The sequence below is a fragment of the Accipiter gentilis genome, chromosome 19 (genome assembly GCF_929443795.1).
Source record: "Accipiter gentilis chromosome 19, bAccGen1.1, whole genome shotgun sequence".
Taxonomy (NCBI): Eukaryota; Metazoa; Chordata; class Aves; order Accipitriformes; family Accipitridae; genus Astur; species Astur gentilis.
In genome coordinates this window covers 27232983-27258238 of record NC_064898.1, presented here as the reverse complement: position 1 = coordinate 27258238, position 25256 = coordinate 27232983, and the positions used below count along the sequence as shown (strand labels likewise).

The 25256-nt window shown below is 48.0% G+C and overlaps 1 protein-coding gene across 1 annotated transcript in view; it reads left to right on the top strand.

The window, feature by feature from the left end:
• The window catches only part of SLCO2B1 (solute carrier organic anion transporter family member 2B1), a 62316-nt gene extending 45704 nt beyond the window's left edge, over positions 1 to 16612 (top strand). Inside the window, exons 9-15 of the mRNA XM_049823322.1 lie at positions 488 to 652; positions 2236 to 2428; positions 3228 to 3384; positions 8322 to 8491; positions 11547 to 11611; positions 12325 to 12445; positions 13493 to 16612. Coding sequence (XP_049679279.1) covers positions 488 to 652; positions 2236 to 2428; positions 3228 to 3384; positions 8322 to 8491; positions 11547 to 11611; positions 12325 to 12445; positions 13493 to 13667 — 1046 coding nt within the window. The 3' untranslated portion in view covers positions 13668 to 16612. The remainder of the gene's footprint in view (positions 1 to 487; positions 653 to 2235; positions 2429 to 3227; positions 3385 to 8321; positions 8492 to 11546; positions 11612 to 12324; positions 12446 to 13492) is intronic.
• The last annotated feature ends 8644 nt before the right edge of the window (positions 16613 to 25256 follow it).

Here is a 25256-nt window from a genome sequence, read left to right as displayed (position 1 = left end):
AAATCAAAAGGATTAACATACATGGAGGTGAGCTCTGCAGGGATGGGATGTGTCCAGAGAGGAGTTGCTCTCTTCTGATGTTCACTTTGAGGCTGGACAGTCTTCATACCGAAAACCCTACGTTTTTGCTTCATCTTGTGCAACGATTAACTTCAGCCATTGATTCACCCATCCCACAGCTAGCTCTTGAGGTGGGTGGGATGAGGGATCGTTGGCTTCCCTCTCTCACCTTGTTTTGCAGTTTTCATGTGTTTCATTTTTGCAATGTCCTGACCCTTCATCCTGATTTTTTAATATCCAAATTGTCACACAATCAAGGCCTAAAATGATAAACCCTGAAAGCACATATTCTGCCTTTTTGTAAGTGAAACATCCAGAACAGCTCACCACTCCTAAAGAGTTAATTCAAGGTTTTGCCACTTTCTGTGGATTAATATTTTGCTGTACACCTCCTCTGTATGCAACAGGTTTCCCCTTTTCCTTTCAGATTTTCCTCTGGTCCTGTTGCGGAACCTGCGTCATCCCGTCTACCTGCTGGTGGTGTTGGCTCAGGTCAACCTCTCTGCCATGGTTGCTGGTTTAGCAACGTTCATGGGGAAGTTCCTGGAGAGGCAGTTCTCCCTCACGGCGTCCTTGGCCAACATGATCATCGGTAAGCATTGCTGTCAAGGCTTGCCAGCATTTGAGCACCTGAAAGAAAATAATCTACACGTTACTAAGAAACACCTCTTCCTCTGGAGCTGCCAGTCTCCTTCCATTACCTACAGACAGACGTGGCACAAGGTCCTTGCCCATATGATTTCTCAGCTACTACTTACTTTCCTTCCTTTACATTGCAGCCTGAGCTTGCTAGGGTAAAATCTTTTAAGACCTGGAGAAATGTTATCTAAAGCTGTTCACTATAATCAAGGAGAGGAAACCAACTCATTGCATCTAGGGAGCAAAGAAACGTCAGATATGAATTGTGCATGTTTCTTTAGCAGGGATTACTCTACATTGATCATTGGGTTAAGGGTCTTTAAAAAAGTGCTTAGTAAATAAAATTAAAAACTGCAGAAACATATGCATTCATTTTGAAGACACTTTGCAGCGAGAGACCAGTCAGGCTGGTGTACTGATTGTGCCTAAACTCTTCAAAATGTTTGCTATAGCCAGACTAATTGCTTATAATGGTTGGGCTAATTGCTTGCTGTTGGTATTGTTGTGAAGGAAAGAAATAAGTGTTACGCAGGATATGTTCTCATGAGATCAGACTGCTTTTGCTGGTATTTTAATATCCAGAATGTCCTGCACGGGACTGAGGTCTCCCTGTGAGAGCTTGTCATGGTAATAAAAATATGAAGAATAAAGCCCTACTCTTACAATCAGCTGGAGAGTTCAGAGATCTAGGCAGAGAAGTATTTTAAATAGATTTTTGAACAAAGAGCATGCATCCTCAGAGGAAGAGTCTTCTGAAGTCTGCAACAAATAAATCAGAAGAAAGTGAGCAGAGCAGACTGGCAAAGCCAGCAACCCAGGCTAAATACAGACAGAAAGGTTAAATGCTGAAGCAGTAGTGTCCTCCACTGATGTGCCCTGCTGAGTTGTTCCCAGGCTTGATTTACCCGCTCTGTTAAAGACGTGCACAGTATTTCTTGCACAAATTTATCTATCTTTTGTTCCCAGCTACTGAATCTTGCTTTGCCTTTTCCTGTATAGATCAAAAAGATTTTTGGAAATCCCTTCCTCGTATGGGTATTTATGGGCTGAAAGCAACCTCCCTGTTGATTCTTTGTTGAATTAAACAGATTGCACTCTTTGGTATCCAATGGTAAGGTGGGTTTTGCAAAACTCCAAGTCTGTCATGGAAACATTCACAGTTTTGTAATGATGACAACAGAAGTGGGCACATTACTGCACTATGCAGAAATTAAATATCCTCTCCAGGTTCCGTTGATGTTTTCTCCTGACTACACTGAAAAATCACATTTGCTGGATTAAGCATAGCTTTTCACTGGTCCCTGTGTCTTCCATGCACAGGTACCTAAGACAGCCAGTTTGCTGTAGGTTCCCACTGTTTTTGCAAAGTTGCTCTTTCTTAGCATTATTCCACCAGTCCCTGCAAAGACCTTGGTCCCCTCCAGATCACCAGTGCTGAAAAACAGGAATCCAACAACAAATCCTCTTGGGCCTTCGCTGTAGTGAAGGGACTGATAGGGCTCGGAGGGTGGAAAACAAGGACCTGCCTTTCCCCAGGTGCTGTGAACATCCCTGGGGCGATGGTCGGCATCGTGGTGGGTGGTGCCATCCTGAAGCGGTTCCAGATGTCCCTGAGGCAATGCAGCGCCATGTGCGTCCTTGGCATGTTCCTCTGCCTGCTCTTGGCTTTCCCGCTCCTCTTCCTCGGCTGCCCCACGCAGAAGGTCGCGGGCATTACCTACAGCGAGAGGTACCGACAGCTCCAGCTAGGCTGGGCATGGGTGGGTGATTCCCAGGGCTGTGGGTACCCCCCATCCCAGCTGCACTCCTAGGGGTGGAGGTGGATGTTAAGCAGAATATGCAGAAATGGGTTTATTCCCTCTTGAGAAACAGTTAATGATAAAATAAGGCTAGAAATTAATACTTTTGTGAATAAACAGTGAATCAGCTGTGTCCTTACTCCTTCTAACTTCATTGACTCGTGGTGAAACCCGAACTGAACATCTTTTTGGCACAAAGAACACAAGATTAAAATTTCATGTTGGAAAGTGCGGTGCATTACTCAGAGGAAAATAATTTGGGCAGGGGCGAGCCTTGGGATCACACCTTCAAAGCTGTGGCTGCTTTCCTACACAGCTGAACACAGGCAGAGCCTTGTCTTCCCTCAAGGCTTGATCCAAGTTGCTGTAAATTTACATGTTCAGCATCCTGTGGTCTTGGTGGAAGTTGGTCTGAGCCCTCAGTGGGAAGCTCACCACCTCCCACAGCGTGGTGTTGCAGATACCCCAAGACCCCACGTTTGGGGCCAAATATGAAGGAAGTGGGTGCTTCCCTTGACCATTTATGGTCAGGATGCTTTGCCCAGGCAGAGCAAAGGCTTGGGGGGTTATAGTGGAATTTCAGTGGGTCCTCATTTATGTATGGGGAAGGTTTCGTTAAGCAATCAAGTGTTTCTTTACTAATCTCAAGATACATGTGGTATATTTTCTATATAAGATGCGTATTAATGATGCTCAATACCATGCATTAATATTTTCTTCCTGCTGTAGCTCTGAATTTGGACACCACGCCTTGGAGTGTAACCTCCAGTGTAACTGCCCCGAGAAAGCCTATAACCCCATCTGCGGCTCTAACGCTATTGAATACATCTCACCCTGTTCCGCCGGCTGCAGCATCGTAAATATCAATGCAGACAACTTGGTCCTGGTAAGTCATTCCCACTGCGCTAGTGTCCTGGCTTGGGATGGCTAATGAGGGATGACCAATGCAGCGCTTACATCTGGCAGTTAGGTTTTCTGATGTTCGTTAGTGTTGGACAAGCTCTGCGTGACCCTGTGGGATGAGCAGGGGAGGGTTGAGAACGTCCCAGGAAAACCCCGTGTAGATGGTGTCTCTTAGCACTCTCCAGTACAACACAGCCCTTGCCAGTACAGATCCTTGGCCAAGGCAGCAGTGAGAAACCTTTCAGGCATCCAGCCTTTTAGGATGTCATGGTGTCCTTCCTCATCCGCTGCTCCACCCCAGGTCAGGGTTTGCTCCACAAACCCTATCTTCAGTATCTCCCATAGTACCCAGCAGCTGGAGAGGGTGATGCAAGGACCTCCTGCTTTCCCTTCACCCCTAAATGATGATGACCAACAAGGTCACCTTTCTTAGCTGTGTTTCTTGTGGCAGGACAGCAGGACGTGTAGTATGGGAAGGGCTAGTCACAACACCTAGCATGACCCCGAGTCCATGGATGACTCTTGTACACCCGGGATGTTTTCTCCATGGGGTGAGTCAGCCCACCTCCAGGCTCCTGCTCTGTATTGCCCCATCTGTGTTCCTTGAATAGGGACCTACAGAAACCAGGCACCCAATTTAGGCATCACATGCCCAAAGTTCTCTGAAACTAGAAGTCCGAGTGTTTCCATTTCACAGGGTTGTGAAGGCAAAATATCAATGCAGGTGGTGCGCATCTTCACATACCTCGATGTCTTGCAGCAGGTATCACCCAGACTGCTCACCCAACAGCATTTACTTGGACTTGACCTAAAATACTGCTCAGAATGAATAAATTATTTATGAATTATTTATAAATTATAATGAAATTATTTATTTATTTTTCTGGAAGCAAAATGCAAACCTGCAATTGGTCCAAGCTGCCCTTCTGCAGACTGGGGGGCAAATACTAGCTGAAAATACTCAACTGGTGCCTACAGTTGTAGAAGCAGCCTGGGTGTTTTCATCATATAACTTGCTTTATTTATGCTACATCTATAGGTTGTGTATAGGGATGAAGAGAGGGAAGGCAAGTGCTGCTTTTGGGGGTTCAGGGAGCAACTCTGTATGCTCTGGGCAAGCCAAGGCTGGAGGGACATTGCACAGTACACATAGCACCGACATTTAGCAGACCTTCACTGCATGCTCTAGGAGGGCCTCATTAGAGCAATGTTAATCCACCTTTCAGCCTGCAGATTTGCAGTTTAAAAAGTCATAATCAAGTTGCAGTGTGCATTCTCACCATAAGTACCAGTTGTCAAGCCAAGTGTCTGCATGAGAGGATAATTTAATGGGAGAGTCCTTATGCAGGGGCTAGGGAAATGGGGTTTGCTCTTGGCTTTCCCTCGATTTGCAGAGCTGGCAGGGTTATTTTGCTTCCATCTGCTTCTCTCTCCTCTGCTGCTCCCCACTTGTCACCAAAACCCCAGTAGGACTGAGTTTTCCCAGTGCCAATTATCTGTTGGGTCTCCAGGCAATACAGTTCAACAAATGAAGAGTAAGGAAATCTTTGCCAATTCAAATACCTATCTGAAAAATATTAGCAATCCATATAGGGTGAGTAGTTTTCTGCTGGGTTCTTGGCACAGGATACAATGGCAGCATGGGACTGTCTGGGCACTTTTTAGCAGCATTTTGTTAATTAACAACACTTCACTTTACTATGTTTTCTGCCAGAGCTTAGTCCCAAATGTGCTTTTCTGCATCCCTGTGCCTGCCTTTTGTACAGCAGATCCTTTTCAACTGCTTCTTCCTCCTCAAAGATGCCTCCAGCCCTTTAACATGCTGTGCTCTTGAACATGACCCACACCTGCATTCATTATATGTATTATTATGTGTAGCCACAAGCTACAACAAAATCAGGTCTCCCTTGATGGTGCCATGCAAATGCTGCTTGGTAAAGCCAGCATAAACTCTCCCTTTAGCGCTGAGATAAATTTGCTGAATCTTCTTTCCACCTCCTGATGCATCTTGACTAAATTTAAGTTGTGTGAGAGCTTCTTCCACATAGGGACTGTATCTCAATATGTTGTTAAAAATGCCAAGCCATGTGCCAGCATGTAGTAGCTGGAGCACGTTGCATTGCCCTGGGATGGGAGGTTCATGGCACACAATGATGTGGCTACAGATGCTGAGCTTTGCTCCTTTATCATGCTGGACTAGGAGCTGAGCTCAGGTGTCTGCAGAGCAGCCTCAGTCCCCCTCTGGTTTGGGGTATTACCTGTTGCAGGAAAGGAAAAAAGAAATTATTGGATTTTACGGCATTCTTCTGGCTCCTGCTTTCTCTGCTATATTACACATTTCTTACCATTTTCAGCATCTCTTTGCCAGTGCAGGGATGTGTGGTACTTGCTGCCTACTGCTTTCCATGTCCCAAATGCCTGGGCTGCTAGAAACCCTCGTGGTGTGCAAGAAAACCTACAATTTTGTGCTCAGCTTTGCTGCAGCCCTTCCAGAGGAGGCTTGCAGAGTACGAGCTTGATTTTAACACTCTCACTTGAAAGCTCTTCTACACTGAAAGCGATTTGTTCTTTGCATTGCCTGATGTCCACAAATTTCATGGGCAACAGAAGGAAGGACCCTGCCAACTTTGCAGGACCTTGCAGTGACAGCCTTTTAGTGCTTTGCTACTTGTTCGGGTCCAGCGTGACTTGTCAAAGTGAGGTGGCCACGGGGGCTCCCCCAGGACTGTGGGAATCTCTGTGCCACGGGGCTCCTGGGTTTCTGAACCCCGCTGTGCTCTCATCGTGCATGGCCACGGATAGGAGCAGGGACATCCCTCTACTGCCAGCCAGGTTGGATCTGAGCTGGCCAGCACCCCCCCCCAAAAAAATTTAGGGTACCAGCAGGTCCCAGCTGGGGAAAAAAAAGAAGAAATAAGACAGCATCAGGCAGAGTTGATGTGAGCAGCTTTCTCTCTTAAGAAAACCATTGCTAAATGGTACTAAATGGTGGGGATGTTTGATGCACAGTCCTGAAAAGCCTGGAGCTGGCCGTGTGCCATTCAGCAGCCCATCCCTGCCCAGAAACCACAGCCCCAGTTTCAGGACTGTCCACGGTTATTCTCTGCTCCCCGCTTTGCCGGGTGGTTTTTCCCAGCCCTTGTGCTGCGTCAGCCTCGTGGCACTGCTGCCTGGATGACGCATGTCAGAGAGACGGGCCACCGGTGGCTTTGCAGCTTGTCCCCTTTGCTCGGAGGTTTTTGCAGCTGGGGTCTTGCTCCCTGCTCTAAAATCCTCCGAGGTTTTGAGCGAAAGGAGCAAAGCCCTGCCTTGTGCCTCCATCGCGTGCACCTCCAGCCCTTTGTCTCCGTTTGGCTTTGTGCGAAGCCCCTCAATGTCACGACTCTGTAAAAGGTGGTGGTCGCACAGATCAAGCGAGTTTTGATTTATCTAATTGCATTTTTGTTAACTGCTTTGGCCCAAATTCATCTCAGCTATCGTAGGCACTTATCTGTGGTGGGTCCTCTGGAGACCCACCTCTCCCTCCGTGACTGCAAAAGGAACCCAGATGATGAGTTTAGTTTAGTTCATTTCAGATGGCTGAAGAAGATAAATCCCAGTCTTAATTTAAAATATTAAATCCTCTTTCCTGGAGGTGGGAGGAGGGATTGTGTCCCCTTTCATCCCAGATCTCCCCCTGTGTTCTCAGCTGGGAGCAGTTCCTTGTGGGTCTCTTTTATGGGCATCAGCCGTGCCATTTCCCCAGGCAGTGATGTGGGAATGGGGAGTTGGGAGACCCTGGTTGGCTCCTGCCTCTGGGATCATCCTGCTGCAAACTGCCATCCCACTGTGAATCTGTCCCTCTCTGGCAGCAATAAGATCATGCTCATTTTATTTAAAGGTCTCTTCCAAAAAAAAAAAAAAAAAAAGGTTTCTTGTTTAAACAAAAGAGAATTGTGACTAAAATCTGGAGAAAAAGAAAAAATCCATATCCCTCGCCCCGGGGCATCTTTCCTTTGCTAACGCTGTGCCAGTTATTTATGACCCTCTCTCAAAGGTGAGGTTCTGCATTTTCCCCTAGCAGGTGTTTTCTGATTTAATACTCCCTGAGCTTAGGCTCTGGCTTTGATTGTCAGCTCTGCTCTATGCCTAGCCCCTGGATGAAGGGTCTCGCAGCAGGAGACAAGCTGGGTGCAGGTGATAGAGCCCAGGCTGCTTCCCTGGAGATTTCCTCCAAAAGATATAATACAGGCGAGTAAGCTCACATCAGGCTCGAATGTTTTATCAGCTGCGGGTGAGACTTTTCCATGCCAAGAGTCCAGATTTACACAGGATGCCAAAGCGTTCAGCTGGTGAATGATGACATTGAAATAAATCTGTGTGTAAGCATCTTCAGTGCACAACAGGCGTGAAACACAGGACTGGAAGCACAAGCATAGAAGGATTGCTGCGGGGGGTAGGGAGGCATGACTGGGTCTCACACCAACGAGGCAAGGATGCGTCTGGGTTGGGAGCACTTCCAGGTGTCTCTGGAAGCAGAGAGAGATGAACCAAGGTACCGCTGTAGATGAACCAAGCTACCGCAGCGGTCCCAGCTTCCCCACCAGCTGTGTGTGCTCACCTGTGTGACATCTAACGATGCCCATGGGACCTGGTGGGACCGGGACCCCCTTTCAGAGATGGCAGCATGTTGGAGGCTGGAAGTGGGGATGGGGATATGTGTTTCCTCATCCACTCAGTCTGTAATCCCCACCCAGCTTCATTGTATATGTTTCTTTTTTTTTTTCCCCTGCTCCCCGAAGTGTTGAGTGCTAATTACTGCTAATAATTTACAGACAAAACCTAAACACCCTCCCTGCCTCTGACAGCTGGCAGCTATCCCTGGTATCTCCATAGCCTTGAGCAGATGAGCAGCCTCTGGGTTTTCTCTCCTCTTTGCAGAACTACACCAACTGCAGCTGCATCTCCGAAAACGGGCTCGCGGGGTTTGCCAAGCCCGGGACCTGCGGCACCGGCTGCTCCCACCTCTTCCTGCCCTTTGTGGTTCTGTCGTGCCTGGCGGGGATCCTTGCCAGCACGTCCCACACGCCGTCCTTCATGCTCATCCTCAGGTGAGCAGATTGGGTTGGTGTTGCATTCAGTGGTAAAGAAGTTTGTCAGAAAATAAACCTCCCTGCATTCCAGCTTGCCCTCAGATATCAGAGGGACTGGGGGTGGCTAGGTTTAGTTTCTGTGTGATGTCCAGTTCAACGCTGTAAGGCCGATCGTGTTCTATATATATTGAACTACCACGACTACGGATGCAAAAATAGCGTAATACACTTTCAATCTAGTCACGTTCAGCGAACTATCATGGCCAGATTTAAGAAGTTTGGTTGCATTCAACGAACTATCATGGCTAAATTTTAATGAACAGTACAGTTTATTAAAGCAACAGAAGTACAGATTCATTTGGATTGCTGGTGATAAATACATTGTCTAAAAATCACGTGCAAGTACCAAGAATACAGTTGACTAGAAGCACGCTAAATTACAGAAAAACTCTATAGAGATTTCTAAGTTTCCTGGGGAACCACTTGGTAAAACCAAGGGTTCGAATCTTACCCAATAGGCATCCCTATGGGGGGAAGAGAGGTTCAGCCCGTCGGCTGATCCCAGAAGTCAGCAGTGTCCTCCTTGTTTATGATGGCATCTTCCCTAGCATTCTTCCTCTCTTAAGCCCTTTTATACTATTTTCTTATTTTTAGTTGGAGCTTGAGTGACCCTAGTTATATGTACCCATGATATAAAATCTCCTTGCTTTACTTCTAAAGGTATATGCTAGAGAAAATGCAGACCACATGCTCAGTGAGGGGTGGTCGCATCTTGAAGGCAGGTAGCCTTTGGGATGGAGGTGTGTTTTGGTACTATAATGAAAAAAGTTCACCCAGGGGACATGATTTTGCGTGTGACTACTCCAGAACTGCGCATTTACTTATGATATAAATCAGAAGTAAGGCAATAGCATTGACAGAACCCCATTGTTTCACCTCCTTGCCTCAGTGGATTTAATGCAGGGACCTTCCATTCTTGTTCCAGTAGTTGCAATTCCCCATCCCTGTGATGATATCACAGAGCCTGGCTGTGGTATTTCCACTTTGCTCCACCCTCCACGTTGTTTCTCTTAGAGTCAGCAAAACCAAGCTCCCCTGGCATTGCTAACATCTAAGGTTGCAGGTTATGTTGCTTAGGGAATTATTATGGGACAGATTTCATGTATATCCACTGCATTCCACCCTGGAGGTTCACCTTCCCTTAAGAGGAGGACATATCAATGTTACCTCCAGCAATTATTCCGCTGTTGGCCATGGGCTCAGTGCAAGCAGAAAAGGCATCCAGAGGTGGCATTTGGAAAACCAAGGGGCCCTTGAATGGAGGAGGAAGGTTTTCTCTAGCTGAGGGACTGGAGGGTTAAGTCAGCCCTGTATTGTACCTGTTGCCCAGTTGCTCCTGTTGCTTTTACATAGGTTTTGCATGTGTTGGTGCAGGGAATGGGGAACAGGGCTTCCCTGCTCCTGTCATCTGGCAGTGCATGCGGTTGTCCATCTTGTAGGCTATGTCTGGCTCGGGAGCAGGCTGTGCTTTCTTAGTAAAGATCTGGCATGGCTGAACAGGACAAAAACATCGAGTATCTAGTCCCAAATGTTGAAGCAGGGGAGACCTTCGGGACTTGCTCCTGAAGACCCTGCACTAACAGAGCTCCTGCTGCTCTAACACTACAAAGGCTTTCCCAAGGTCTCCTTGGCTGTTCCCGCTGATCCCTGCAGAGTTAAGCAGTGAGTGGAGATTTCAGGCTGCTGGAGGCTTTATCATGGAACCCCCAGTGCTGCATGGCCAATTGCTGTTGCAGGTGATGTGGTGGTCACCAACAGGCTCAGGCAAGGAGCAGGCGGCGGGTGCATGGGTGTCACGCCGTGCCAGGCCCCCACGCCACCTCCACCCACCAACAGGGCTGTGGGGCTCACTGGAACCCCACGTTGCCCTCAGCACCCCCCATTCCTGGTCTCAGCACAACCTTCAGATCCAACAGCCGTCCTGTTCCTTCTCCCCACCCACGGCTGATACCTCAGTAACGAGATGCACCATTAACTCGGAATTAATTTAGCATGGCAGTACTGTGGCATTTTTTGACGCAGCTCTGTTTTAAGAAGTTTAATTATCTTCCTTCCTTCTGATGGATCTCGCTTGAGCACAGCCTCCCTTCCCAGTGCAGAGAAGCAATTAGGACTCTCGTTTCCCACACCCTTGGAAAGGTGCCTGTGGAGCAGGCAGCGGCAGGCTGGAGCCAGCCTCAACACGAGCCCCAGGCTGGTGGGGCTGGAGCCTGGGATGGGCAGGAGAGGCTGACGCTGTGCTGCGGGAGAGAGGAAAGCCATGGGGCAATCTCTGTGTTGGTCTATAAATGATATTTCCAAGCACATTTCTGTGGTCAAAACACTCCAAACAGTTGCTTTTTAGGGAAAAGCTGTGGTCAAAACCTGTTTTTACCTTGCCTCCCAGGCGTTATTAAATCACATTTTATGCCACAAATGAGCTATACGTGCACCAGACAGTCAGAGAGGAAAGGGAAACTGAATTCCCTGAGGTGTGCTGATCTGGACATCCTCTGCCACCCAGTCCTCTCCCATGTGTGACCCCAGCAGGATCCACAGCCTGAAATATTTATTTCAGAAAACTGGGGTACCACCAAAATAGACACTGGGGCATCCCACCTCAAAAAAAAGCCACTTCCTCAACAGGTAAATCACTTTTCTCTTTCAGTTACAAAAAGCATCCCTTGTATTGCTTGTGTTTGGCAGAGCCAGCAGCTATATTGGTTTCTGTTTGTGTTTTACTCATACAGATTCTTTAAATTAAAAGCAAAAATACTTAGCTGAGCTCCTCCCTGTCTCTTACGGAGTTTGGTAGGTATTTCAGGCCAAGAAAAGGCTGTGGAAAGCTTATAGCCCTAATGAATGAAACTTCATCATTTTTGCTGATGTAAACAGGAACTGCCTGGGACCCTTGGTGGTTGGGTTGAAGGATGACTTTTTGGGTGAGATGCTGTAAGCTTCGTGCGATGCCAGGAAAGGAAACATCCATCTTTGCAGAAATGCCAGCGGGCACACTTTCCATTTTGTGTTTCAGGAGCATCCAGCCTGAAGACAAATCGTTTGCGGTTGGGATACAGTTCATGCTGCTGAGAGTTTTAGGTAAATTAAAACGTGTTGAAATGCCATCCTGGAAAATCACGGCAACTTGGGGATTCGTGGGGATTTCATCCCTGAGCAGCCCCAGGGCTACAGAAGTGCTGTTTATTCAGAGATTCAGACTGACCAAAGCCTGTCCTAAGCCAGGGAAAGATGCTGCCTTGCAGGGTCGAGGGGGGCTGCACGTGGTGGGGAGGGGAACGAGGCATCTCTGTGGGAGTACATCTATGCGGCTAAATGAAAGAGGGGAGGAAATACATTTAGGTCCAGGAGGACAGCCCTTGGCTGTGTGCAGATACTGCCATGTTCACCTCCAGCGTATCAGGGTGGCTGTAAACTACGTCCTGTGATCCCGCTAGTTATTTTTCCTATGGTGAAAAATCATGTTCACCTAGAGGCCCTGAGAACATGCCACTGCAGTCGTGGGAAGGAGCGTATATGCACAATGCATGAAGGATGTGAGCATCATTCCTGGGATGAGCGATGGTCCCTTATCAAAGAGACAAAGGACCATCTTGCATCTTGGTGGGGTGCAAACACACAGCCAGCCCTTGGCGTGCTGTGCAGGACCAGTGGCTTCATGGACCACAGCAAAGATGACCATCCCCAGCCTGTTTCCACCCCCTTAGCACATGGGAAAGTAACCAGGACTGGGTCTGCCCCAGCAGAGGCACTCCCATACCAAAACAAATCCCCCTCTGAACCTCTGCTTCCAGCGTGGATGCCGGGCCCCGTTCTGTACGGCAGCGCCATTGACACGACCTGCATCTTCTGGGAGAAGAAGTGCGACAGGAAAGCAGCCTGCAGATACTACGACAATAACCTCTTCAGGCAAAGGTAGGGATGAGCGGTCAGAATAAGGGCTGAGGGTGCAGAGGGAAATCCAGGGGGAATATGGCATCAGGCCACCTCCGACATGGGATAAGTTGTTGTATATGCCATGGTAAGCAAACAGGGACACTCGCGTCCTCCTGGCCCGTGCGGACTCTCAGCAGTGCCCAGGAATGGTTTGGAAAGTCAAAGTTTGGCACAAGCCAAAACCCTGCCAAGGACCATGCTAACTTGCTGCTATAGACCAGAGGTACACTTCCAGAAGCACTCCCTGCATTAGAGTGAGGGCAATCGTTCACTGGACAAACCTGTAGACATGGTAGAGTCCTCATCACTGAAGATTTTCAGGATGTGAGTGGACAAAATGCTAGATAATCTCATCTAGGCTCCCTTTCCCATGAAATGTTGGGCCAGATGATCTTCTGAGGTGTCTTCCAACCTGGGCTGTTGTGTGATGCTATGATTACTCATTTTACCAGCATAGACACAAGCAGCCTGTCCTGACACCTTCTGCATGGAGGTAATGCAGCAGCAGGGGTGACCCCAGCCTCAAAGCTGCCTGTGAGTTGGTGCAGGGTCCATGCCGGGTGCCTTGCACCCGGGGGTTCCTCTTCCAGCAGAATGGCCCAGCTCAACAGGCAGAAGACACCAAATCCAGCCTGGGCATTGTGGGGAGGCTAGAAGGCAGCTGTAGGTGGTCTTCCATCACCACCGCACATTCGTCATTGTTGAATGACTCACTGACCAGTAGCTGCAGCAAGTCCTATTCACCCTCAACCCCAAGATATGTTTTTATATGCCTCCTTCTTACCGGGAGGTATGATCTCTTAAAGTAACACCAAAGAGAAGTGCATCTTGATAGCTACTCCTCCTCTTTCTGCCCCCCTTCTCAGGACCCAGGCTTGCAGCAGTTGCTTGCGCACTGCTGAATGTGACCAAGGAGCCCATCCCCATGTTCAGTGTCTGCTGGGTGCCTGGGGACCTTGGGTGTTGGTGCTGGGTGCACACAGGAACACCCTTGCTACCCTGATTTATTGTGTTTCCACGCCACAGGTATCTTGGTCTCCAGTTTTTCTTTGAGGTGGGTGCTTTCCTGTGCTTCGTGACCGTGTATGTGATTCTCAGACGGCAGGAGAGGGAAGCCAGCAATGCAGCAGAGACAAAGGCAGAGCCAGAGAAGGAGAAACTGGCAGGAAACTCCATAAAGGTCCCAGAATCCAAAGTGTGACACCAAAAATGTGAATTGCAATCCGTATCAGGGGAAGTGAAGCCATGTGAATCACCCAACACTTGAACTGTGAAGGATGGATTCTTGGAGTCACAGACGATGGGGCTGCTTCCTAATCTTCTGGGTAGGATGTACTACTTCTGTACTGCTGTGAGAGTCTGTCCATACGCTGTTCTACGCCTCCTCCTCCACCTCAATGGTGCAGCTTGCTCCTTCATGTGGATTAGTCCACACACATTAAACTTTGGACACTGAAGTCTTCTGGATTTATGTCCTCCAAAGCATTTGTTCCTGCTGACAGTCTCAGTGATGCCAGCACTGAGCTCTAACCATATAGCTGAAGGGTTTTGTGGGGTTTTGTAATAAATCATTTTTAAGAAATGGGTTTGTACTGAACCCATACATCTCCATGAATGATGGTCTGTCCTTGCCCCCAAAATGTCAGTTGTGCTCATTCCTTTTGCTCTCATGGTGTTAGATGGTCTCACTTCCTTGAAGGCTTCATCCAGCTCCAGCTGACATTGATGGGATTTTTGTCCCAGGCTGTGGACCATTGCAAGGACTGATTCACATGCTTCACCCAGCTGCTGTGTAGATGCTGCTTTGATGGCGAGGGGCAGGGATGAGGGTGCTGGGGAGGGGAGGACATCAAAAGGAGCTGCAGGTCCAGCCCAGGAGAGAAATTCCAATACCTGCAGACTTTGGCAGCATGGCCACATTTTGCAGCAATAATAATAATAAATCTTATTTTTGCATTATCAGTACTTGTCCCAGGGATGCAGGACCAGAAAGGAAGATTGAACCCAGCCCTCTTGCAGACTGGGCAGAGCTCGTGACTAAGCCATTTGACCACAGAGCCAAACAGCCTTGCTGTGCTCCTTGAAGGGGTTACTGTCAGATGCAGCTGTAATTATGGGGTGAAAGTTGAGTCTGCTGTTATTTTGGTGCAGCTGCCTCATTTTTCTGCATTCTTCCCATCTCAGAGCTCCTTTCCACCCAAGCACAAATTGTGTTGCTGGTCTCATACCATCAGTTTGCAACCACAGACCATGGGGTAACTTGTAATTTTTGGCTCCAGAATGGAATTCAGTAGAGAAACCAAAACTTCTAAGTTCAGCCCAAATATGCAGAGTATAAAAGAAATACACAGTGAAGAACATTCATTAACTCCTCACACCCTGGCAAATATCCTATGGTAAGATCTGGGGTGTGTAGAGAAGTATGGTGAGGGAGGGTGGACAGGCCAGTGGTTAAGTGGCTGGTTTAGATATTTCACCAGACTGTTTGCCCAGCCATTTTGAGAGACCCAATTAACATACTTCAAAGCGAGAGACTAATTTTATTTTATTTTTTTAGGTTTGGGGGTTTTTTTTGCATAGTTTTTGTGCAGTGCCTTTTGTTCATTGAGGAGATGGTTAAGAGACTCTACAGCCCTGTTCACAGGTACCTACACACAGAAGTGACTTATGCCTCAAAAGAAGGTGTTGGAAGACAGCCGTGAGAGTGGATGCTGAAGAGATGTAGGTGGACCCATTCAAGGGAGGATGGGTAGCATATGCTCACCATGAGCATCGGAAAGCCAAATCTGGAGGAGTGTTGCACTATTCTCGGTTTTCAAGCCATGACTAGGTAGCATCTGTTTCTAAACCAGAGTGTTAGCAGGTGTGGAACAGGAATGAGGTTCTTTGGACAGGAGTAGGGAAGAGACAGTCCACAATGTTCACAGTTGTCCCTCCAGCTCTTGGCAGCCCATAAATTTGTGGCATCCAATGGAGAAGAAGGTTCTTTCCTGGCTAAGCACAAGCCCTCGGCTCACAGACGGTTTCCTGCCTTGTTCAGCACAACCTCAAGTCGCTCCAAGGTGCTTTCCAAACCACAACAAAGTAATAACAACACAATTCATTTTGTATGGCGTGAAAAGTCGAGACCTGCAACGTGCTTTGCCAGGAATACCCCTGGATGGGGTTGCAGAATGACTTTATAAAGTCAGAAAGGCTGCACCTCCCTACCATTAGGACAGCTGACTTCACATGGAGACCAGACCATGCTTGAGCACCAGAGCAGCACGGCCTGGCCGGTGGCCACTGCACAGGTCCAAGGAGTCCTGGGCTCTGTGTTTTGGTCTGCCAGCGCAATCTTTCTGCAAAATCGCTGCCGACCCTTTGCTCACCCTGTGCTGCTGGGTCTGCCGTGCCGGGCTGTTGGGCAGTGGTAGGGACGGGCTCGGGGGTAGCTGTGCTCTTGCAAAGCAGACAGCATAGCACTAGACTTCTCCTGTTACAAGTCAGAGGGAGACCCTCAGAGGGATGACCGTGCAGCCTTTCTGGAAGCCCTCCAGATTGCATCAGCTGTTTCTTAATCCTCTTGATTACCAAAGCAGTGGTGCTGCTTATAGAAAGGAGGAGAAAAGAGGGAAAAAAACCCTTACACAGCAATTTGTCTTGTAAGTTTGTTCACAAACAACATCATGCAAAAATAAACAGCGAGTTCAATTACCTCCCTTGGATTCACAGTGCTATTTCAGGCGGCAGGCAGGCTGCACCATCCCTTGGCCATCTGACTGGACTGATGGCCGGGTCTGCTGGGCTCATGGTGGATGCAGAAGGAACCCGCAGGATGGCCTGGCCAGCTCATTCCCAACACAGCCTGTTCTCACGGCTGGGGTCAGCACTCTACATCCATTTTCCACTTGGAAAACTTCGATCACATCACACAGAGATTTTTCTCAGGCAATGCATAAGCTGGTACAGCCTGAATTCTTCCTTTCCTTGTTATCCCTCCAGCAGAAGACAGTTCCCTGTGGGTAAGCATCCTAGGCAATTGCAAACAGCGTGTCTTAGCTTTGTGGCCATCTATAGACCTGTTATTATGCTTTTGCTGTGGTAATTGCCATTAATTCGGGCTGGAGTTTCTATAAAGAGAAATAAAACCACTTTTTCCCCTTCCCCTCCTCTGTACTCTTTAAGAACACTGTTGAAAGGGACTGGCTTGCAAGAGAAGATTAAAAAGAGGTAGTTTGGAAAGGCTGGCTCCCACTGCCAGCAGGGAGGAAGATAAAAACCAGGAAAAATGAAAAGGTTCTCAGCACCAAGGTAGGACGAGGAGTGTTTGATGGAGAGCAAGGGGCAGGTAGGTAGGAGGATTGCAAAAAAAAGAAAGCAAAAGAAGCAAAGGAAGGTGTAGCATCAGCAAAATCCACCCTGTGCTGTTATGCTTTGCCAGGTTTTCCCCAGAGGAAATATTGCCCTGGAGATAGTTTAAAATAGATTTTACAAAGCACTTAAGGATATACCTTAGGCAACAGCCATAAATTGCATAGGGGAGGTTAACATGAGTCAGTCCAGCTGGGCCATAACTCCATTGACTTTATTCAGTCTTGCTCCTTTGTGCTCCAGAAGGCCGAAGGAGATAACCTACAGCAATGCAGGTATAGTAAAGATGTCCAGACCAGGAACTGAATGCACTGGATGTTTCTGTGCAGCACTTTGTAGTACCAGGGGTCACAGACCTGAAGATGGAACAGTGCCTCTAGGGCTGGTGAGAATTGCACAGGGTCAACAGGATGAATTAAAATGGGAGGGAAGGCTATTTCCACAACTACAAGAAGGCTTTGCAAGGCGCAAGGACGTTGCGTTCCAGCAAAGGCAGTAAGCTGGTTGTAGGGACAGATAGCTCCGGAGGAAATTATCTCCAAGGGTGGGAGCTGATTTTGTGCAGTTATCACTTTTGAATCACCCTGTTCATGTCAGTCACTTGCGAATTCATCTGTGGTCTACAGCATCTTTTCATCATATGCTGATACTCTTTATACATATGTTTTTAATGTGGTCATGGTGGCTGGTCTCCAGTACCATGCAGCCTCCAGTTTAAGCAGTCACTAAATATAGCATTGTAGGAGACCCTCATGAGCTCAACTCTCATGTCTTGAGGGTCAGGATCACAGGTACCTCTGGAGGTCATCTAGTCAGCAAGACCACCACCAACACTAGATGAAGGCAGCTGTGACTTTGACTTGACCTAGAAAAACCTCCAAGGATGGAGAGGCCACAGCCTCCCTGGTGCCAGGGCTGCACCACCTTTCTGGTGAAAAATGCTTTTCCTAGTGTCCAGCCTGAACAACCCAAACCACATCTTGTGGCTGTTGCCCCTTGTCATCCTGTCTGCTGTGGATGAAAAGAGTTTAGATCCATTCTTTCTACCCTTGAGGTGGCTGTAGGGTGGTGTTAGATTACCCTTAGCATCCTTTTGGGTAGACTAAACAAACCAGTTCCCTCAACTTCTTCCCATTGACCATGTGCCCCAGGTCCTCCCCAGGCACTCTCCATTTTATCCCTATCTTTCTTGAACTGGGGAGCCCAAAACTTCACACTACATCCCAGGTGTGGGCTCACCAGGACTGAGTATAGGGGATAAAAATATTCCTCAAGATCCTTCTGATGCTGGCCAGCACGTGGTTTGCCTTTCTCATGATGAGAGTGCTCTGATGGCCTAATTTCAACTCAGTGTGCACTGTAATCCTTTTCAGTGGGTCCCTACTCACCCAGGCAGTTCCCAGCCTATACGGGTGAGTGGGTTTATTTTGACCCAGGTGCAAAGTACCTCACCCTTGATGAACTTCCCAGAGGTTTCTGTTGACCCAACCATCAAGTTTCTCAAGGACCCTGTGGATTGAAGCTGTCACATTCATCACGTGACCTTGTCTAATTTAGTAACTCCTACAGACTTGCTGAGATGTGTTCTGTCTCATCATATACGTCACGGACAATATCAGCCTCAGTATTAATCCCTGAGGATCAACAGTTCCACTTGCTACCAGCCATCAGCTGGATGTAGAGTCATGGATCACCACCCTCTGAGCCTGGCAGTCCCACTAGTTTTCAACCCATCTAACATCCGACAAGCCCACACCTTCTCAGCCTCTTCTGGTTGTCTGGGACTCAGATCATCACAATTTTTCATAGATGATAGAGAGTGATTTTGCAAACATGTCAGCCAGCTCCTTCATCAGCCTCCAGTGAAATCCATCTGACTCCATGGATGTGAATGCTCCAGCTTCTCTGAGTGGTCCTGCTGGTCCCTGGGCTCTCCACTTACTTCCCCAACCATCCTGGGGGAAATAAGGTCTAGGAGATGGGTTTGCCTGCAAAGGCAGAGGCTAAAAAGATGTTCTGAGCACTTCAGTCTTTTCCATAGCATCCAATACCAGCTGTTCTCCCCATCCATCAATGAAGTCACTTTTTCACTGATCTTTTTTTGACAAGTAGAATACCCATAGGCTCCCTTCTTGTTACCACATTGTCCCTCATCGGCCTTATCTCCAGCTGGGCTTTGGTGTGCTGGATTGTGTCCCTATGAGCCCAGGCAATGCATTTGCACTCACTCCTGTGGTGTGCTCATTTCTTGTGTTTTAGCTCAGTGATAAGATACTTATCAATAGCCTTCCCCTGAAATTACTGTTCTTCCTGCCCAAGATGATGGCTTATCCTGGTTCTTAAGTTTTCTTTACAAACAGTCCCACTCTGCTGGGAACCCCAACGCTCTATGGATGCTCCTGGAGGATTCTGCCTAGCAAGTCTCCAAACAAACAAAAATCTGCTTTCCTGAGGCATAACTGCTGTTCACCTTCCCTGTCTTCCTCCAGATCCTGAGCTTGCCCATCTTATGAGAGCAGCAGCCCCAGCTGTCCCTGTGGCCATATTTACTTTCTGGTTTTCTCCATGATAGAGCATCACCTTACTCAGCCCCTGTAGGATCTGCACCAGGAAATTGTTACCTGTTTGGGTTTTTCCCTTTGGCTGGAGGATGGAGATCACATGTGGGTCCCCACTCCCTCACACCTTGGGTACTGTATTCATCTTTATCTGCTGACATTGTCCCCTGGCTGAGTCAGTGATGCCCACATGGATAACAGCCATGGGAAGCTGGAAATTTGGATGAGCCTCAGCAATTTTTCCATAACATCATGGATCTGGGCTCCAGGCAAGCAGCAAGCCTCCTTAAATGACGGGTCTGGCCAGCAGGTTTCTGTCCTGCAGAGCAGCCTCCAACCACCAGCACTGCTGCTGTAGTGACCTGAGGTCTCTAACAGCTTGAGGTTTCCAGCCCAGAACTTCTCCTGGTGGATCCAGTTCCCCCTCCTCTCTTACCAGCCTTGAACTCATTTTCTTGGCAGACCTAACCCAGACTGGTGCATTTTTCACCCAGTCCGGACAAGCTTTCTGCACCAACAGCTGCATAGCATCCCTCAGTAGCCAAGACAGTATGATGCTGGTAGAGCAATGATACCCAAAACAGTAAGGCACCACCCCAAAGTACCTCAACAAGTTACTCCTCAAACCATCCTCAAACCAGAAGGAGCTGAGACACCAAAATAAAGCTGAACCAGTCCTCTCAGAGCTGGCCTTCCCCTTTTGCCCACACTGCCCAGCCCACTGGTCAGAGCACTGGGAAGCCCTTCAGAGCAGCCAGCTCAAATCTTCTCCTTGCAAAATTAACACACTTCCTCTTGTCTTTCCTCGGAAACACAGGGGAAAACCTGATTGTTATCCTCTTGACAGCAACATTTTTTTTACTTATCCATTACCCTTTGACCTTCCCTTTTCTGGAGTAAACAAACCCAGCAGACAAACAACAGACAACAAACCACCTCTCCCTCCTAGTTCATGTTTTCTAAACCCTTAATAAATCCACCACTGTCTCCTCCAGTCTCTCTCTGGTTCCCCCATACATCTCTGAAAGTGCAGCACTCAGCTGAGCACAGCTGGGACTTCTTCAGGACTGGCCAGAGCAGAAAAGTGATGATGCTTAGTGCTAACATCTCCGGAGGGCATTTTCATCCCCGAGCCCACATCAACTGGGAGAACCCACAGCACTGGAGTGTGGCTGTGTCCAGGACAGGGGCTGCATGCCCCAAGTACCGCTCGGCTGCAGGGGAGCTGGGGAGATGGAATGGAGAGGGTGTGGGGGATCAGCACAACACTTGACAGAGACTGACGCTTGAAGAAAAGAAGATAGGGAGGAATTTGAAAAGTTTCCGAAGGTTGTCTGATTTCCTCAAAGCAGGGCCAAGGCCACCTCTGCCATCCCTGATGAGATATAACCCAGTCCTTCACAGCAGCCCCTTGCCAGAGGCCAGCAATTACTCAGGCAGAAGATGTGACATCAATGTCCCAGCCCGGGAGGATGCCTGCCTCGTTACCGAGGAGTGACAAATGGCGGTGCAAATGGTGAGAGCAGCAAATTCAGTAATTGCTCTTGTCAACTGTATTAAATTGAGACAGCTTAACGCAGCAGTTCTTCGGGCGTCCCTGGCCAACACCCGGACTCCATCCATCCAGCAGTAGAGGGGGAGCTGGGTGCCTTGAAGTCCCACCAAGCACAGATGAAGGCTCAAGAAAGGCCACAGCTGCATTTCCAGCGCTTGGCATGGTGAGATCCTGCTCATGGCTGGGATAACCCTCTCCACAGTCTCTTACACAAGGCAGGGATGGAGACCAGTACCTCAAGATGGGGTTCACAAAAGCTAAGGTGCAGTACTGGGAGTTGCTTGAACCCAACAGAGACAAATAGCAGGGAGGTGTGAGGGAGATCTCTGCCTAAAAAGCCATAACACCTCTCTTTTTTCATCCAATTGCCCCATGATTAGAGCCCTTGCTTGGGGCAGAGGAACCCAGACTCCAAACCTCCATTCCCATGAGGCTTTTCAACACATTGCTTCTTGTAGACATCTGCACTGGTGCTATTCCTGGTATTTTAACCCCTTCCCGCTAAACAGCCTATCTGCTGGGCTGTAGTCCAACCTGTGAATCTTCACTGTTGGTTCAAATCTCTGCAGGCTGGAGAAGAAAAACATCAGGAGAGTTTGCCAAAGATTCGGTGAACCTGGTTCATTGGTGTCTGTCTGTCTGAGTGGGGAAGGATTCAAGACATTTATGGAGCTGAATGCTACTTTATAGCTAAGCACAATGCTCATTCTTCTGGAAAAGAGCAAAGCTAAAGCTTTTAAATAACCTAGCTACCCCTTGATCTACTTATCTCAGCTAGATCTCTCCCAGGGGTGCTCCTGGCCACCCTGCAATCAAAGCCCAAAGGGTTTCTCCTGGTCCTCTGCTGCTGTTAAAGGAGCAGGTTTTTCAGCAGAGGGGATAAGGATGGTCTCATGTGGATTTGGTGACTGTTTGCAGAATGCCAACAAAGAATGTGTATCAAAACCCACTGAACGTTTCTATTAAAATTCACTCAAACTGCCTTCGGCAACCGGAAAGCTGTTCCCAGAAAATTCTCATTGAAGACACCCAGTTTGCCGCAAAAACACGAAGAATCGCGGTGCCTGGCCATAGCATAGGACTGAGGCAGAGCTGTGAAAGAAATCTAATCCCCAAGCTGGGGAAGAGAAAGGCAAATAATTCATATATGTATATACAAAATGTAAAAATATTCCATTTAGGAAGGTCTGGGAAGTTCCCACCAGGATACTGAAAAGATGAGCCAAGGCATCACTGAAGTACTACTAACTAACTGCACAATTAGCAGAGGTTGGGGGGTTCTGGAGGATCTTAGAAAGGGAAAACAGACAAATCAGGCAGATCCAGACCCAGCTTAGCCCTGAACACCAGAAAGATGCTGAAGCAATTGCTAATCCATGTACAATCACTTGGATAAAAATGTCATGGATTGTCACAGACAGATCACATCAAACATTTAATTTCTCCTTTGGGCAGGTAACTGCCCCATCTGGGGAAGCTATGCGACCTCTTGGCTTAAGTAAGGATTTTGACCCTACCCCACCACATTCTCATAAACTAATTATCAACCATATGAAATTATCATGCAGAGAGGAGAAAAAAAGAAGGGGAAAGAGCATGCTTAATTGGAAAGCTTCAGTTCCAGGGGTTATGGGTAATTTACTGCCTACCCAAAAGGATTTATCTAGCAGAATCTCACTAAGGTCTGCCCTGTCTCTGGCACTAATCAATATTTTAATTAATGACTTGGATGATGAGAGAAAGAGGAGCTAATAAAATTTCTGCCTGCAGTCGCGAGTGCTGCCGATGGCAGGATTAGAATTCAACTCATTCACGGCAGATTGGAGAAATGGCCTGAAATCGATAATGCTGGGATTCAACACTGAGAGCAAAATGGTGGTGCTGAGGAAGGAGGGCTTGGGTGCAAAATCTGCCCTGCAAGAAAGGGGATGTGGCAGCCACCTCTCATACAGAGTAGCTGTAAGGAGGAGTGAAGATCAGTTGTTTCTGGGAGAAAAAAACTATCAGTTGGAGAAAAGATGTAGGTGGAAGAACAGGAAAAAGCTTCAACTGCAATGAGATGCCCAAGCAGACTGTAAAGCCCTGGGTGCATTCCATGGAAGGTATTAGGGATGGGAGATGCAAGTATCCATCTGTCTAATCCAAAGTCACAGGGTGACTATCACAAAGGCAAAGTCTTTTCTTAGACCAAAATATACATGAGGCTGTTGAGCCCCTTCCAACCCACCCTTCCCAGGCTCTACTGAAGCATTGAAGAGCAGCGAAATGGAGGGAGCCTCTTGGGACCCCGTGGGGATGCCGTGCAAGCTGGCACTGCTCAGGGGCTGGCAGCACTGCCGGGATCGCTGCTGTGTCGGTGCTGACAGCTGTGTGACAGTGAGTGAACCTGACAGGCGACCTGTTCAGTACGGTCACGGGAAATATTTTCCCAAAGAACAACTTTTTTCACCTGCGTGTCTCGCTAGGGGGTGGGAGAGCTAAAGCCAAGACTTATTTGGGTGTTGTAAGGATGTAAAACCCATATAGATCTTGGTAATGCCCAGAATTACATCAGGGATGGTTGCAAATGTAAAAGGGAAGAACAACTCTTAGTTTAAAGTATATTCTGTCAGATGGGGAGCAGGAGAGCTTGCTTTTGGGGTTTCTGCTGTGGTTCAGCATCTGAGACAGGTTATAGAGCAATGCAAAGCACCGCTGTGATTTGGTCTGGCAGCACTCATGTCCATGTGTCTTGGTCTTGTGGCTTGTCCCCCAGCTGGCGACATGAAAGAAAGCAGACCCCGACTCGGAAATCTGTAAGAGAAATTCATGCTTCCTGTTGGACATCATTGCACTGCGCAGGCAAGCATGAAAACAGCCTCCGGCACAGCCATCAGTCAGTTCGCTGCCTTGCTTTGTGGGTTTTGATCACACATCTGGGTCCAGGGATAGGAACAGAGCCAGCATCCCAGGGGCTCTACAAGTCCATGGACTCCAGGGTTTCAGCCAGGCTTCCCACCCCAGCACCAGGGGAGGTGTGGAGCAGATTTGGGGATCTGACAGTCCAGTAGCACGGACCCTGCGGTGTCTTGATTGACAGAGACTATCCATGAACAAGGCAATATGGGGGCTCATAGGCCCTGTAGTCCTGTAGCAGGTAGAGAATCACTGAATCACACCGACGTGGCCTGATCTGATGCTGCTTTCCAGAAGGTCTCACACCGGTGCAGCTGCAGCCCAACAGAAGTACTGCAAAGAAAGGGTCACCTGCCTTTTCCACCATGCCAAATAAAAGGAGGAACGGGAAAGCCAAGGGATTCATGGCTTCAGGAAGGATCTGACCTGCTCCTCTGCTTCTCTGTGCTGCGACCGTGTCTTGTTGCACCACTTAAAGTGGCACAGATGCTTCTCCACTGTGTAACAGGTATCACCCCCAATTTTTTACTTTCTACAGGGTCTCTAAAGGTAGAGTTTCGGGTTTCCAAGCAAACTGCAGTCATGCAAACAGCTGGAGCCATGCACTGACTCTGGGAAAGCTCACAAGTAGAGCAGGGGCAGCACCACTATTTGGACAGGAGATCATCAAGAAAAGACTGTGTCCTGCAGGAAACATTACTGTCATCTAATGGTTGGCTTTGCTCTTGGGTTTCATCAATGACCCACCATTTGGGGTCTGCCTGGTGCATGGCAGGGAGAGGTAGGAGACAGCCATGCTTTCTAAAATAGTGCTTTTTTTAGGCAACAGGAACCAAGAAAGAAATATCTCAGATTCCATGAAATCCTACTGGTTGCTTGGGTGGGCTTTTTGTGTAAGCAGTAATTGCACCATCATACCAAGACCAAGAAAATCATCCCTGTTAGCCATTTATCTGATGACTCCCTTCTTCGTTTCCTGAAGAAGGAAGTTCTGAAGTGCTTTGTGGCATTTGACTGTCCTTTTAAAGAGGTTCTTGCATTGCAGTCCTAGTTACTTGGGTCAACTTTTCCTTGCAGACCTGTGACACCGAAGGTCACAGAGGACCTGCCATTTACAAACCTTTCTTCGTTCAGCTGAATCTCAAAGTACTTTCAGAAAAAAAAAAAAAAAGAACTAATGAGCTATGCATTGAAGAATGACCATCCTATCCATGGGATGCAGCCTTCTCTGGGGTGACCTCCCTGTCCTTTGGCCAAGAGCACAGCAGGACATGGGGGAGATGGCAGCTGTCTGAACGCACAAGAGGCAGAATTTGCTGGGATTTGGCCAAGATGCTGGGCTTTCATTGTAAGAGTTTTAAGCTCATATCATCCCTTTAAATTAAATTGGCATTCACCAGAATTCACTTGCTGTCCTATGTGGAAAAGT